Here is a 14,375-nt window from a genome sequence, read left to right as displayed (position 1 = left end):
AGTTAAGTCACTGGGCTGTGCTGGATGCAGATGAAAAGCGTCTTTTTCTTGTCTCTTCCTCTCCAGAGGTGGTTTCTGCCTCTCTCCACACAAAAAACTGTGGCTGCCGGGGGGGGGGGGCGATGTCCTCATTAGCCCAGTGCCCCAGCTGCTGCAGCTCCCATGGGCAATGGTCTGCCCCACTCCAGTGACTGCAAGGTCCACGCTCCACTTCCTCACGACTGGGGAACCATTCAGTGTTCACGCAAAGGCAGAGCTTTTAGTGAGGGTCCACAGACTAGGGAAGGGAGCTGCCCAGGGAACCTCCCAGTCCCCAAATGCCCCGCAGTGGCTAGGCTGTGGACCCCAATAATGGTGGCTGCCCGTCCACAGATCACTGGTGCTGGGGGTGAATGTTCAGGGTCCAGCAGGGGCCGGAGGAGCCAGGGATTGAGGGAGCCCAGCCACCCGCTGTCTCCAGGCCAGAAACCCACCAAGTAAATGAGACAGTTTGGCGTCTCCTAGCTGCCTTTTGCTGCAGCCTAGAGCAAACCCTCCCACGCCAGGCGCAATCCACGCACAGAGCTCCGGGGGTCCAAAATGCCTCCCGCTAATGTCTCCTCTCCACAGAGCCCCACGTCTCCCGTGGTGATTCTGCACCGACTTCAGGCAAATCACTAAATGAGTGGGTGTGGAGGTCAATGGGGAAACAAGCCACTCTGCAGTGTGGCTGAAACCACCTCACTCGCTGGTGAGGCGGGTACAGCTGTCCCGCATTCTGCTCTCTATTGTCGCCCCACACTCCGCTGTCTATTGTCCGTCCCGCACTCTCCAGATTTTGGCGATCTTATTTCCTGTTCACCTCAGTCTTTTCTTACTTTCTGTGTCCCACGCTGATTCTCCGTGGATTCACACCACTGTTCTTGTGGGGGAGCAATCCTCTAGCATTGTGGCAGACTGAGATCCATGCCTTCCTCTCTGGGAGCGCAAATCCAGGAGGTCACCTCCACTCTGCCATCTTCCTAAACTGATGTATCTTTGTATAGTGCTTACCATATGCATCACACACTTATTAATGCTTTACTTATTTTAATTATTTTCATATTTATGACATTATATGTTAGGATCTAATAACATCTTGCCTTTACAAGCAAACAATACTGAGTTCTTGATTTAATCCTCTGGCATTGAGAATTATTTATCTTTCTTTGTACTTTAGGGCTCTTACTTTTAGCTTAGGACACTGAATCTCTCTAATCTTAAGTAATCAGAATGCTGCATGTATAACCTATAAACGGCGTCAAACTCTCTAAATTTTTCTTTCACTAAATTAAAAAATTCTGCACTTCTCATCAGAACTTTTAAAGTACTGTGTGAACTGGCAGAAGGTGACTACAACAGTGAGAAAGTTGTAGACCAAGTACAGACAGAAAGAAGAAGGTTTAGATACATTTCTAGAAGAGAATGAAGATAAAAAGATAGCAAAAAAACTGGAAATAATTATGAAATCAGAGAAGCAGAGTTTCCACTTATAAATTCCAAGCATTGATTGTTCTGTAGGTCTCCTATCTCCACATGCAAAGTCAGTGCCATTTTTTCACCCTGGACATTTTCAATCTCTTACCTAGAGCCACAAACTCACTCCCACAGAAATATTTACTGCTAATTATTAAGCATCTATTACATACATAACACTGTACTGTACTTGTTCTTCTATTTAAATATCAAAAAACCCTCATAATTTATAAATCCTTCTTAGTGTTTACCTGAACAAATTAGCCTGACACAGTCAATAAATCAATTAGGTCAATGACCAAAAGTAAAAGAAACAGTAACCAAAAGTGCTTTCAATACGCTCCCCAAATTAGAAGGAAAATATAGAATATACTAAGTAAATAAAATGAAATTAATACACTGTGGAATTACTCATACCTTCAGATTATTTTATGAGAACCATTAAATTTTAAAAAAATCATTCTTATAATTGAGAGCATGTCATGTAAAGATTACTTAATGACCTTTGAAATAATAAAATTATACATTAGGCCTAGTATGAGTAATAAGCATGTAAGAACAGAGCATTGGTGTGGGCAGGTTCTGAACCAGAAGCTTTAGGGTTTTAAATAAATTAATTCAACATGAAGGAAAAAAAATTGCTTTCAGAATCTTTGAAGTTTCTAGTTTGCTAGTAAATTCTCAACACTTTTGAAATGACCTATTTTTTCCAATATTTCTTCTTTATATTTCCAAATAGGTATACATCCACATTCACACAAAGACAATTACTTACTCTGTAAGTCTATTACAACTAAAGTCCATCCATCTTACCATGATGTATTTGGATGTTTGATTCTATGTAAATAAAAAATGTGTTTATTTGTGCTTCACTGGCTAGAGGGGTTGCATGCTGAAAGAAAAATGTAGAATAAAATGGAACAAGTAGTCATTCAGTGTTCAGAAATGTATGGCTTTTCATTAAGTGGACAATTTTTATTATAAGCATTACAGTAACAATTTAATTGCAAAAATAATAATAACTAAAAATTTTGGGAACATTATTCCTCGAAGTATTAGAAATTTAAAGCCACTGAAAAAAGGATCACAAATGATGTCATTTTAGTGTGTCATTCAATTGTACATTTTTACAATCCATTACCTCCAACTCTGAGTAACATCAGATAGGTTAATGTTAGTGGCAAAATAACACTTCATTCAATGTACATGTTTAACACATTAAAAACCTTTTTTAGTTTAATAAAACAAATTAAGTTTACAGGTAATCTAAATATATTTCAAAATCCACTCTATTTCATCATCCTAATTTGCAATTAGTAAAACAATTTATTTCTAATATTATAATTGTTTCATTCTGATTATAATGAGAAGAATATTAGTCTGTATACCTACATTACACATCACTTGAAACACTGTTTGTTAAAAGTCAACCACAAAGCACCTGTCCATTTCATACATGTTACATTTCAGTGATTTCAATTTTCCATGGGAAAGTACATGAATGATGCCTACTTAATACAGAAAGACTTCTAATAACTGTGATGTAGCTACCATTAACCACACACATGCACATACACACTAGGAATGAAAGCATAGCATCTCCTGCTTTGAGAGTTGAATCACATCAATATTTGCTTGTCAAAAAATGCAAAAAATTATACTTTGTTACATTTTCACCCCACCCTGACCAGAAAGTATATTTTACATGTAATTATAACTCTCAAATAATCTCTCTCTTTTTTAAAACTTGCTTGCAAATAAATTATCTAACTATTTTAACTGGATTATTCTCTATAATCAACAACCTGGTTTAAAGAAATGGGTGAATGTGTTAGTGCCTTAGTGCATTGTATACTGTGAATCCTCTGATATCTATTTAGACTTGATTTTTTATTAAATCTGTTCTGAAATTTATTATATCTGTAAAGTAGTTTTAAGTATCAATTCTGTGTTGTTCTCTAAGGTATACCTTTTCCATAAATCTTTTTTCACATTCATTAAATTTGTAAGGTTTCTATCTATTAAAAATTTTCCGATGTTGAGCAATGCTTGAGAAAATATTGGAGGGTTTCTTCAGTGTAAGTTCTCCCATGTCCAATAAGAACTGTGATAGAATAAAGGTATGTTCAGTGCTCTACATTATTATTGTTTACTTTTAGCATAAGTACTTTTGTGCATTTTAAGGCTAATGCTTTGGGAAAGCACTTCTATAGTCATTACATTTATCTCACTTTTATCTAGTATGATGTCTTTGATGTTGAGTAAGATGTGAGCAGTTATTAAAGGCTTTGCCACAGTCTTCACATTTTTAGGTTTTCTCTCCAGTATGAATTCTTTTACATAGAGTAAGGTATGTGTTCCAGGTAAAGGTTTTGCCACATTCTTATCTGTAGGATTTCTCTCCAGTATGACTTTTTTTTATGTACCTTAAGGTGTGAGCACTGGGTAAAGGCTTTGCCACAGTCTTCACATTTGTATGGTTTCTCTTCATTATGACTTCTTTAATGCAGAGTATGGATTGAGGACTGGGTAAAGGCTTTACCACGTTCTTTACATTTGCATGGTTTCCCTCCTGCATGAATTTTTTTTATGTAGAATGAGGTCTGTGCACTGGGTAAAGGCTTTGCCACATACTTCACATTTGTATGGTTTCTTTCCTGTATGAATTCATGTTGAGTGAAGTCTATGCGCCCTCTAAAGGCTTTGCCACATTCTTCACATTTGTATGGTTTCTTTCCTGTATGAATTCTTTTATGTTGAATGAGGTCTGTGCACCGGCTAAAGGCTTTGCTACATTCTTCACATTTGTATGGTTTCTCTCCTGTATGAATTCTTTTATGTTCAGTAAGCTGTGAGCACCTGGTAAAGGCTTTGCTACATTCTTCACATTTGTAGGGTTTCTCTCCTGTATGAATTCTTTTATGTAGAGTAAGGTTTGAGCACCGGCTAAAGGCTTTGCCACATTCTTCACATTTGTAAGGTTTCTCTCCTGTATGAATTCTTTTATGTTGAATGAGGTCTGTGCACCGGCTAAAGGCTTTGTCACATTCTTCACATTTGTATGGTTTCTCTCCTGTATGAATTCTTTGATGTAGAGTAAGGAATGAGGACTGGGTAAAGGCTTTACCACATTCTTCACACTTGTAGGTTTTCTCTCCTGTATGAATTCTTTTATGTGGAGTGAGGTCTGTGCACCGTCTAAAGGCTTTGCCACATTCTTCACACTTGTAGGGTTTCTCTCCTGTATGAATTCTTTTATGTAGAGTGAGGTCTGTGCACCATCTAAAGGCTTTGCCACATTCTTCACACTTGTAGGGTTTCTCTCCTGTATGAATTCTTTTATGTTTAGTGAGGTCTGTGCACCAGCTAAAGGCTTTGCCACATTCTTCACATTTGTAAGGTTTCTCTCCTGTATGAATTCTTTTATGTTTATTAAGACTTGAGCTCCGGTTAAAGGCTTTGCCACATTCTTCACATTTGTATGGTTTCTCTCCTGTATGAATTCTTTGATGTAGAGTAAGGATTGAGGACTGGGTAAAGGCTTTTCCACATTCTTCACACTTGTAGGGTTTCTCTCCTGTATGAATTTTCCTAGGTGCAGAAAGTTTTGAGATGTGGTTAAAAGTTTTGTCACATTTATTATGCTTGAAACTTCCCTCTCCTGTATGTCTTTTCTTATGTGTATTTAGGTTTGAAGATTTGGTAAAGACTTTTATACATTTATTACATTTGCAAATTTTCCTGTGGGTAGTTGACAAACATTGAGTAAGACCATCATAATATACATTCTGCCTCTTACTCTCACCCACACACTCCCAGTCTTCTCTTAAGTGTACATTTTCAAGGCCACAGCTTCCATATAGTCTCATTATTGATTTCTGGAATGAGTCTTGTATGCCCTGCTCTGGCGAAAGGTCTCCGGTGCAATGGGAAGACAATTCTGAAATAAATGAAAATAACAAAGTATCTCACTAACTATACTCAGGTGAATATACCTCACAATTTGAATATATAAAACTATACCAAGCACATTAGCAAGAAAGCACAATAGAATACCATGGTCTTACTTCCATCACAGATGTATGACCTTAAAAGTATACTTACAAACATGACGTTTTGAGAAATCATAACTGGTAATAGTTCATAGCACCCCAGATGAGAATGACACAAAGAACCAAATGGAACTGGAAGGAAAGTTTGTTACATTTACCTACCAAAGCCCTTCCTCTGCGCTGATGTACAGGAATCACATTAGTAGTAAAATCCCATCTCCTGGACTCCCTTTCAAAAGAGAATGAAACTATTGGCACATATGTCCATAATCTGGTTTTTTATGGCCTTTCCAAAAGCTGGTTCCTGTCTTCTATGACAACTACATAACTCTCTGGAAATGGTGTGTACATATCAAAAATAAAATTATGCAGTATTATAATGATGGTACAAAAACATTTAATTATGCTATGAAATTTGAAAGACAAAATTAAAAAAGAGCATTACCATATGTTAATTGATATACAATATAAAAAGACATAATTATTGATATCAGTATCATAAGGTTGGGGGCAGACATAAAGATTAAGAATTTATGTATGCAACTGAAGTTTAGTAGTTATCAGTTCAATATATGCAGCAACTTCAAAGGATTTTAGGTAATTCTCACAGTGAACATCAGGACAATGTTTATAGAGATACACAAAGGAATATCAGTAGCATACAATGCAGGAGAAAAGGAGAGTAAAGAAAGAAAAAATAGTGACAAAAGTTATATAAAACAGTTACTATTAGGGAAATTATAAGTCCTTCCCTTTGAGAAAATTATGTAAATATTTATGTACTAGTATTTCAAGTCAGAAGACACAGTTAAATAAAGGGATTAAAAAATCCAACTATATTCTCTCTAAAGAGACTTTACCTCCTATCTTATGAAAACAATAGACTACAACTGGAAGGATATAACAAGATATACCATGAAAACCTTAAGCATATAAGAGCAGTGGAGTTCAAAATTATATTAGGCACATTAAATTTGAAGTGGAAAATGTTATAGTTTATAAAATATACTTTAAGCCAAAACTGTCACAAGAGACAAGGACATTTAATACAAAAAGAGGTCATTCACTGAGAATCCATGAAAATAATACATATATATGATATCTATCTTTATCTCACATCAAGATTCACAAATACATAGAGAAAACATTCACAGAATTGAAGCAAGAAATGGACAGCAAAATAATAGGATACTTTCATATTCCACTTTCAATTATAATAAAGCCAGTCAAATTAATAGTAAGAAAACAGAAGATTTGAAAACACCATGGAGCAATTAGACCTAACAGATATATAGAGAACACTCTACAGAATAATAATAGAACATACAATCTTCTTAATACCTCATAAAACATTCTTCCTAAAAAACTACCTGTTTGGCCACAAAACAAGTCTTAACCAATTTTAGAAAACTGAAATTTTACACACTTTAATTTCTGACCAGAATGGAATGAAACTATAAATAAATAACAGAAGAAACACAGAAAAATTCAAAAATATATGAAGATAACACACTTTTGAACATGTTCTTGTTCAAGAGAAGAAGATTTAATGCTGTGAAGATGTCAATAGTGGTCTACAGATTCAGTGCAATTCCTTTCAAATTCTCAATTTAATTTTTTTCAAAAATAGAAACAGCAAGGCCGGGCGTGGTGGCTCACGCCTGTAATCCTAGCACTCTGGGAGGCCGAGGTGGGCGGATCGTTTGAGCTCAGGAGTTCGAGACCAGCCTGAGCAAGAACGAGACCCCATCTCTACTAAGAATAGAAAGAAATTATATGGACAGCTAAAAATATATATAGAAAAAATTAGCCGGGCATGGTGGTGCATGCCTGTAGTCCCAGCTACTCGGGAGGCTGAGACAGGAGGATCACTTAAGCTCAGGAGTTTGAGGTTGCTGTGAGCTAGGCTGACGCCACGGCACTCACTCTAGCCTGGGCAACAGAGTGAGACTCTGTCTCAAAAAAAAAAAAAAAAAATAGAAACAGCAAACCCAAAAATAATATGGAATCTCAAGAGACCACAAAGATCTGAAAAATCATCAAAAAGAGAAACAATGCTATTGGTACCATACTTCCCCATTTTAAAACATTAAAAAAGCTATAATAGTCAATGAAGTTTTCTACTGGCAAAAAGACAGAAAACTGGATGAATGAATCAGAAAGGAACACAAATATAAACTCTTGCATATATTGTAAAATAAAAAGGTATCTTCACACTCATATTTATTTCGTCATTATTCACAAAGGCCAGTAGATGAAAGAAACCCAAACTGCCCTTACCAAATGAAAGGATAAATACAATTTGAAATTTAGAAATAATGGATTATTTCTCAGCTTAAAAAAAAAAACATATAATCTAATAACAGCCACAGTAGAGATAAACCTTGACGACATTATGCTTAATGAAATGTCAGGCACATTGAGACAGATATCTCAAGATTATACTTGTATGATATTTCTAAACCAGTAACACTCCTAGAAACAGAAAACATGATGTTGTTTGTCAGCAGTTAGGCAATGGGGAAAATGGGTAGTTTTCTCATTTGTACTGAATTTTAGTTTTACAAAATACATATATTCTAGACATATTTTGCATGACGATGTAGTTAATATGACTGGTGTGAATAATTAAAAGTAATGAAGATTGTAATTTTAGTGACTTTACAATAATTAAAATAACAATTTCATAAAGAGATACACAGTTATTAGGCTTTTCAAAACTTTCCTACATATTAAAAACTGATTCTTTTTTTTAATTTCAAAATATTATGGGAGTAAATCGTTTAGACTATATGTATTGCTTTTGCACCGACTGATCAAACCTACAAGTGTGCGCATCCACAGATTGTGTGCACCACAGTCATTAGGTGTGAATTTTCCCAACCCCTTCATTCCCTTCCAACTGTCCAATGCCTGCTGATTTTTATTTCCATTTGGTCACATATGTGTGGATTAATTGGTAACAATTTGATAGTGAGTATGTGTGGTGCATGTTTTTCCATTCTTGTGATACTTCAAAGAATGGGCTCCAACACAATCCAGGATAATACAAGTTTTGTTATTTAACCACTGATTTTTGAGGCTTAGTACTACTCTATGGTATACATATACCACATTTTATATGTATTAATACATATATTTATATGCATGTATTTATAATTACCAAGGTTGTTTCAACATCTTTGCAATTGTAAATTGTGATGTTATAAACATTCAAGTGCAGATGTCTTTATTATAGGATGATGTTTTTTCATGGGGTAGATACCAAGTAGTGCAATTGCTGGATCAAATGGTAGTTCTACTTTTAGTACTTTGATGTGTTTTCATATAACTTTCCATATAGATTATACCAGTTTGTAGTCCCACCAGTAGTACATATAACAGTTCCTATCTCTCTACATCCACACTTACACTTGTTTTGGACTTATTGATAAAAGCCATTCTCACTGGAGTAAAGTGATATCTCACTGTGGTTTTCATTTGCACTTCTCTGATGATTAGACATGGGCACATTTTTTTCATATGTTTGTTGCCCATTAGTACATATTCTTTTAAAAACTTTCTGTGCATGTCCTTTGCACACCTTTAATGGGGTTGTTTTATTTTTTTTCTTACTGATTTTCCTGAGTTATATATAAATTCTAGTTATTAGCAATTTATTGGATATATAGCATGCAAATATTTTCTTCCATTCTCTAGGTTGTCTATTTGCTCTAGTTATACTTTCATTGGCTGTGCAGAAGCTTTCTAGTCTGATCAGGTCCCATTTACTTATTTTTGTTGTTTCTGTCATAGTTTTAGGGGTCTTCCTCATAAATTCTTTGCCTAGGCTGAAGTCTGTAAGAGTATTTTCAACATTTTCTGCTAGGATTATTACAGTTTCACGACATAGGTTTAAGTCTTTTATCCACTGTGAGTTGATTTTTGTGAGAGAGGAGAGGTGCAGATCCTGTTTCAGTCTTCTACATGTGGCTATCCAATTTTCACTGGACCATTTATTGAATAGGGATTCCTTCCCCAGTGTATGTTCTTGTCTGCTATCACATGGCTATATGAAAATGGTCTTCTGTCTGGGTTCTCAAATCTCTTCCATTGATCTGTGTCCTGTTCTTGTGATAGTACCATGCTGTTTTGGTTACTATATCCTTGCACTATAGCTTAAAGTCTGGTAAATGGATGCCTCCCAATTTGTTCATTTTCCTTAAGGTTGCTTTTTGTATATGGGGTCTTCTCCTGTTCCATATGAAGCATACAATTACTTTTTCTCAAGCTATAAAAATGATATTAATATTTTAACAGGGATTGTATTGAATCTATAGATTATTTTTGGTAGTATAGACATTTTAACCATGTTGATACTGCCTATCTATGAGCATGATGTGCTTTTCCATATGTTTGTATCCTCTTCTGATTCCTTCCTCTGTGTTTTGTAATTCTCCCTATAGAAGTCCTCCACCTCCTTAGTTAGATATATTCCTAAGTATTTCATTTACTCTGTTGCTATTATGAAAGGTGTGAGTCTTTGATTGGGTTCTCAGTTAAACAGTTGTTGGCCCATGTGAAGCCTATTGATTTTGTAACCTGAGACTCTGCTGAACTTATTCAACTCCAGTAGTTTCTTGTCAGAATCTTTGGGGTTTTCTAAGATCATGTAATCTGTAAAGAGCAATAGTTTGACCTCTTCTGCACCGATTGTGATGCCCTTTATTTCCTTCTCTTGCCTGATTGCTCTGGCTAAGACATTCAGTACTATGTTGAATAAAACTTATAAGAGAGGGAAATATTTTCTGGTTCTAAGCAGGAATGCTTTCAATTTTTCCCTGTTCACTATGAGATTGGCTGGGGGTTTGTCATATATGGGCTTTATCATTTTGAGGTAAGTTGCCTCAATGCCTATTTTCTTAAGCATTCTTACACAAAAGAGGGCTGAATTTTGTCAAATGCTTTTTCTATGAATCTTAAGAGTATCATATGGTCTTTGTTTTTATTTCCCTTTCATGTATGTAATTAGATTAATAGATTTGCATATGTTCAACCATGCCTGCATCTCTTGAAAGAAGCCCACTTGATCATAATGGATTATTTTTTGAAGATCAGGTGAATTCCATTTTCTAGGAATTTATTGAGAAATTTTATATCCATATTCATAAAGAATATTTGTCTGTAATTTTTTTTCTTTTTGTTCGGTCCTTTTCTGGCTTTGGTATCAAGGCAATGTTGGCTTTGTAAAACGTGTTGGGGAGGATTTCTTCCTTCTCAATATTGTATAATAATTTCTGCAGGATAGGTTCCAGTACTTATTTTTAAGTATGATAGAATTCAGGTGGGAAACAATGTGGTTCAGGACTTTATTGTTAAGAAAGGTTATTTATTACTGCTCCAATACCGGTCTTGATATTGGTCTGTTCAGGAATTGTATATCATCCTGAATGAGCCTAGGGAGGCTGGGTGTTTCTAAGAATTTGTCCATTTTCTCCACGTTTTCAAGTTTATGTGCATAGAGAATTTTAGAATATTCAAAGGTGATATTTTGTATTTCTGTGGAATCAGTTTTAATTTCTCTTTTTCATTCCAAATTGAGCTTATTAGAGTCCTATCTTTTCTGCTTCTGGTTAATCTCATAAAAGGAAGGTCAATTTTGTTTATCTATTCAAAAACCAACTTTCTGCTTCATTAATCTTCTGTATAGTTCCTTGGTTATCAATTTCATTTAGTTCTGTTGTGATCTTGGCTATATTCTTTCTCCTGCTGAGTTTGGGATTGGTTTGCTCATCCTTTTTCAGTTGATTCATTAGATTGTTGACTTGTTACCTTTCTGTCTTTTGGATGTAGGGATTTATGACTATGAATTTTCCTCTCAGGGTGCTGTAGCTGTTTTCAAAGATTTTGATACCTTGTGTCCCATTATTATTTAGTTGAAAGAATATTTTCTTCTGCATCTTAATTTCCTCCTTGACCTGCCAATCATTCAGCAGTAGGTTGTTTAGTCTTCATGACTTTGTGTAGAGATAAGTGTTTCTATTGTTGTTGATTTCTAATTTTATTCTAGTGTGGTCTGATAAAATGTATGGTATAATTTGTATTCTTTAAATTTGGGGGGATATTTTTTATGGCTTAAGACATGATCAATCTTAGAGAATGTCCTCTGAGCTGATGAGATGAAAGTATTTTTTGGATAGAATGTTCTGTAACTGTCTGGTAGGCCCATATGTTCTGGAGTTTTATTTAAGTCCCTTGTCTTTTTGTTTATTTTCTGCTTGGAGGAGCTGTATAGTTCTGTCATCAGGGTGTTGAAGACCCTGGCATTATGGTTGTATTATCTATGGTCTTGTTTAGGTCAAGTAGATTTTGGGGTATGAATCTGTGTGCTCCTGTATTTGGTGCATAATAAATATCTTAGATTGTTATACCTTCTTGGAGAATTATTCCTTTTATCACTATATAATGGCCATTTTTCTCTTTCATTACTTTTGTTGATTTGAAGATGACGTTATCTGATATGAGAACTGTTACTCCAGCTTTCTTTGTGTTTCCATTAGCACAGAAAGTTGTCCTTTGAGCTTCAGTCTGGATGAGTCCTTGTGGGTTAGATGTGTTTCCTGAAGATAGCAGATGCTTGCCTTCTGTATATTTATGTATTCAGCTAGCATATGTCTCTTCACTAGGTAGTTAAAACCATTCACATTTATTGAAAGGTTTGATTAATGTGCTGGATTTCTGTTCAGCCTGTTGACTTGAATGTTGTTGGTTTGTTTTATCTCTTAAGCCACTGGACTTCTACCTTAGCTTTTGGGTGATTTCATGTTGTTAAGTGTTTATCATGCTAATCTATGAATAATGAAGTTCTGAGTACTCCCTTCAGGGAAGGTTTTTCTTGACGAATTCCCTCAGTGTTTGGATGTTTGAGAAAGACTTTATTTTCACATCAAGTGAAACTTAATTTTCAAAAACACAAACATCCAGGATGGGCATTATTCTGTTTGAGAAGACCCAATAGAGCCCCAATCCCTTTTGATTTATAGGTCCCAGTTGAGAGATCTGCAGTTAGTCTAATGGGGTTTCCTTTGTAAGTTACCTGTTCCTTTCACCTTATGGCTCTTAGGAGTATCTCTTTCATGTTTATTTTGGCCAGTCTGATGACAATGTGCTGTGATATTTTTGTCTCTTGATGAATCTCCCAAGGGTGCTGTGAGCTTCTTGTACCTGCATATGTAGAGTTGTAGCAAGGACAGGAAAATTTTCCTCAATTCCTCCCCCCAACTTATCCAACCCTTGTTTATTTTCTTCTTCACCCTCAGGAGTCCCTAAGATTCCTATCTTAGGCCTCTTTACATGATCCAATGTGTCTTATAGGCTTTGCTCATTCCTCTTGTTTCTCTGCTCTATATCTGTGATTGACTTGTTTAATTGAAAGGTGTTGTCTTCAAGTTCTGAGTTTCTTTGTTCTGCCTGATGTAACCTGTTCTTAAGGCATTCCACTGTGATCGGTAGTTCCTTGAATGAATTTTTCCTTTCCAGAAACTCTGTTTGATTTTTCTTTACCAATTAGATTTCTTTTGTAAATTTTTCACTCTTTTTTTGCCTAGTTTTTTGGTTTCTTTGTGTTGGGTTTCCATTTTATCTTGAATTTCATGAAGCTTCCTTCCTATCAATGTCTGACATACTTCATATGTCCTTTCAATATTCTGTTTTTGGTTGGTACCCATTGCGAGGGAGCTGGTGTTCCCATTTGAGGGTGATGCTTCACTCTGATTCTTCATACGTCCAGAATCTATTCACTGGTTCCTTCCCATCTGGAGCAGACTTTGCTTCTTTTTTTTATTTTATTTCAATTTATTATGGAGGTACAAAAGTTCAGGTTATCTATATTGCCCATGCCCCCCCCCAGCCCCCTGAGTTTGAGCTTCAAGTGTGTGATTCCCCAGAGAGTGCACATCGCATTAATCATGTAGGTATACACCCATCCCCTCCCCCCGCCCCCCACCTCTGTCCGATACCCAATTGGTGTTATTCCCAAATGTACACTTAGATGATGATCAGGGAAACCAATTTGCTGGTGAGTACATGTGAAGCTTATTTTTCCATTCTTGGGATACTTCACTTAATAGAATGTGTTCCAACTCTCTCCAGGAGAACAAAAGAGATTCTGTATTACCATTATTTCTTATAGCTGAGTAATACTCTATGGTATACATATACCACATTTTACTAATCCATTCATGAATTGGTGGGCCTTTGGGTTGTTTTCACAGCTTTGCAGTTGTGAATTATGCTGCTATAAATATTCGGGTGCAGGTGTCTTTTTTATACAATGACTTTTGTTCTTTTGGGTAGATGCCGAATAATGGGATCCCTGGATTGAATGGTAGGTCTACTTGAATCTGTTTAAGGTATCTCCATATTGCTTTCCACAGGGGTTGCACTAGTTTGCAGTCCCACCAGCAGTGTATGAGTGTTCCTGTGTCTCCACATTCACACCAACATGTATTGTTTTGGGACTTTTTGATAAAGGCCATTCTCACTGGAGTTAAGTGATATCTCGTTGTGGTTTTGATTTGCATTTCCCTGATTATTAGAGATGTTGAGCATTTTTTCATATGTTTGTTAGCCATTCTTACAAAAATCAAATCACGATGGATAACGGACTTAAACCTTAGGTGTGAAACTATTAGAATTCTAGAAGAAAATGTAGGAAAGACTCTTACATACATTGGCCTAGGCAAAGAATTTATGAGGAAGACACCCTAAGGCAATCACAGCAACAACAAAAATAAATAAATGGGACCTGATTAAATTAAAAATTTCTGCACAGCCAAGGAAACAGTCACG

The 14,375-nt window shown here is 35.9% G+C and overlaps 1 protein-coding gene across 1 annotated transcript in view; it reads right to left on the bottom strand.

Moving 5' to 3' along the window:
- Positions 1–589: 589 nt before the first annotated feature.
- The window catches only part of LOC138378468 (zinc finger protein 678-like), a 28,819-nt gene continuing 15,033 nt past the window's right edge, over positions 590–14,375 (bottom strand). The window contains exons 2-3 of the mRNA XM_069463794.1: positions 4,289–5,085; positions 590–789 (exon numbers count right to left, since the gene is read on the bottom strand). Of these exons, the coding sequence (XP_069319895.1) occupies positions 590–789; positions 4,289–5,085 (997 nt within the window). The remainder of the gene's footprint in view (positions 790–4,288; positions 5,086–14,375) is intronic.

The sequence above is a fragment of the Eulemur rufifrons genome, chromosome 30, assembly GCF_041146395.1.
Source record: "Eulemur rufifrons isolate Redbay chromosome 30, OSU_ERuf_1, whole genome shotgun sequence".
NCBI lineage: Eukaryota > Metazoa > Chordata > Mammalia > Primates > Lemuridae > Eulemur > Eulemur rufifrons.
The sequence above is the reverse complement of the archived record's forward strand: the minus strand, read 5'-3'. Positions and strand labels throughout refer to the sequence as shown.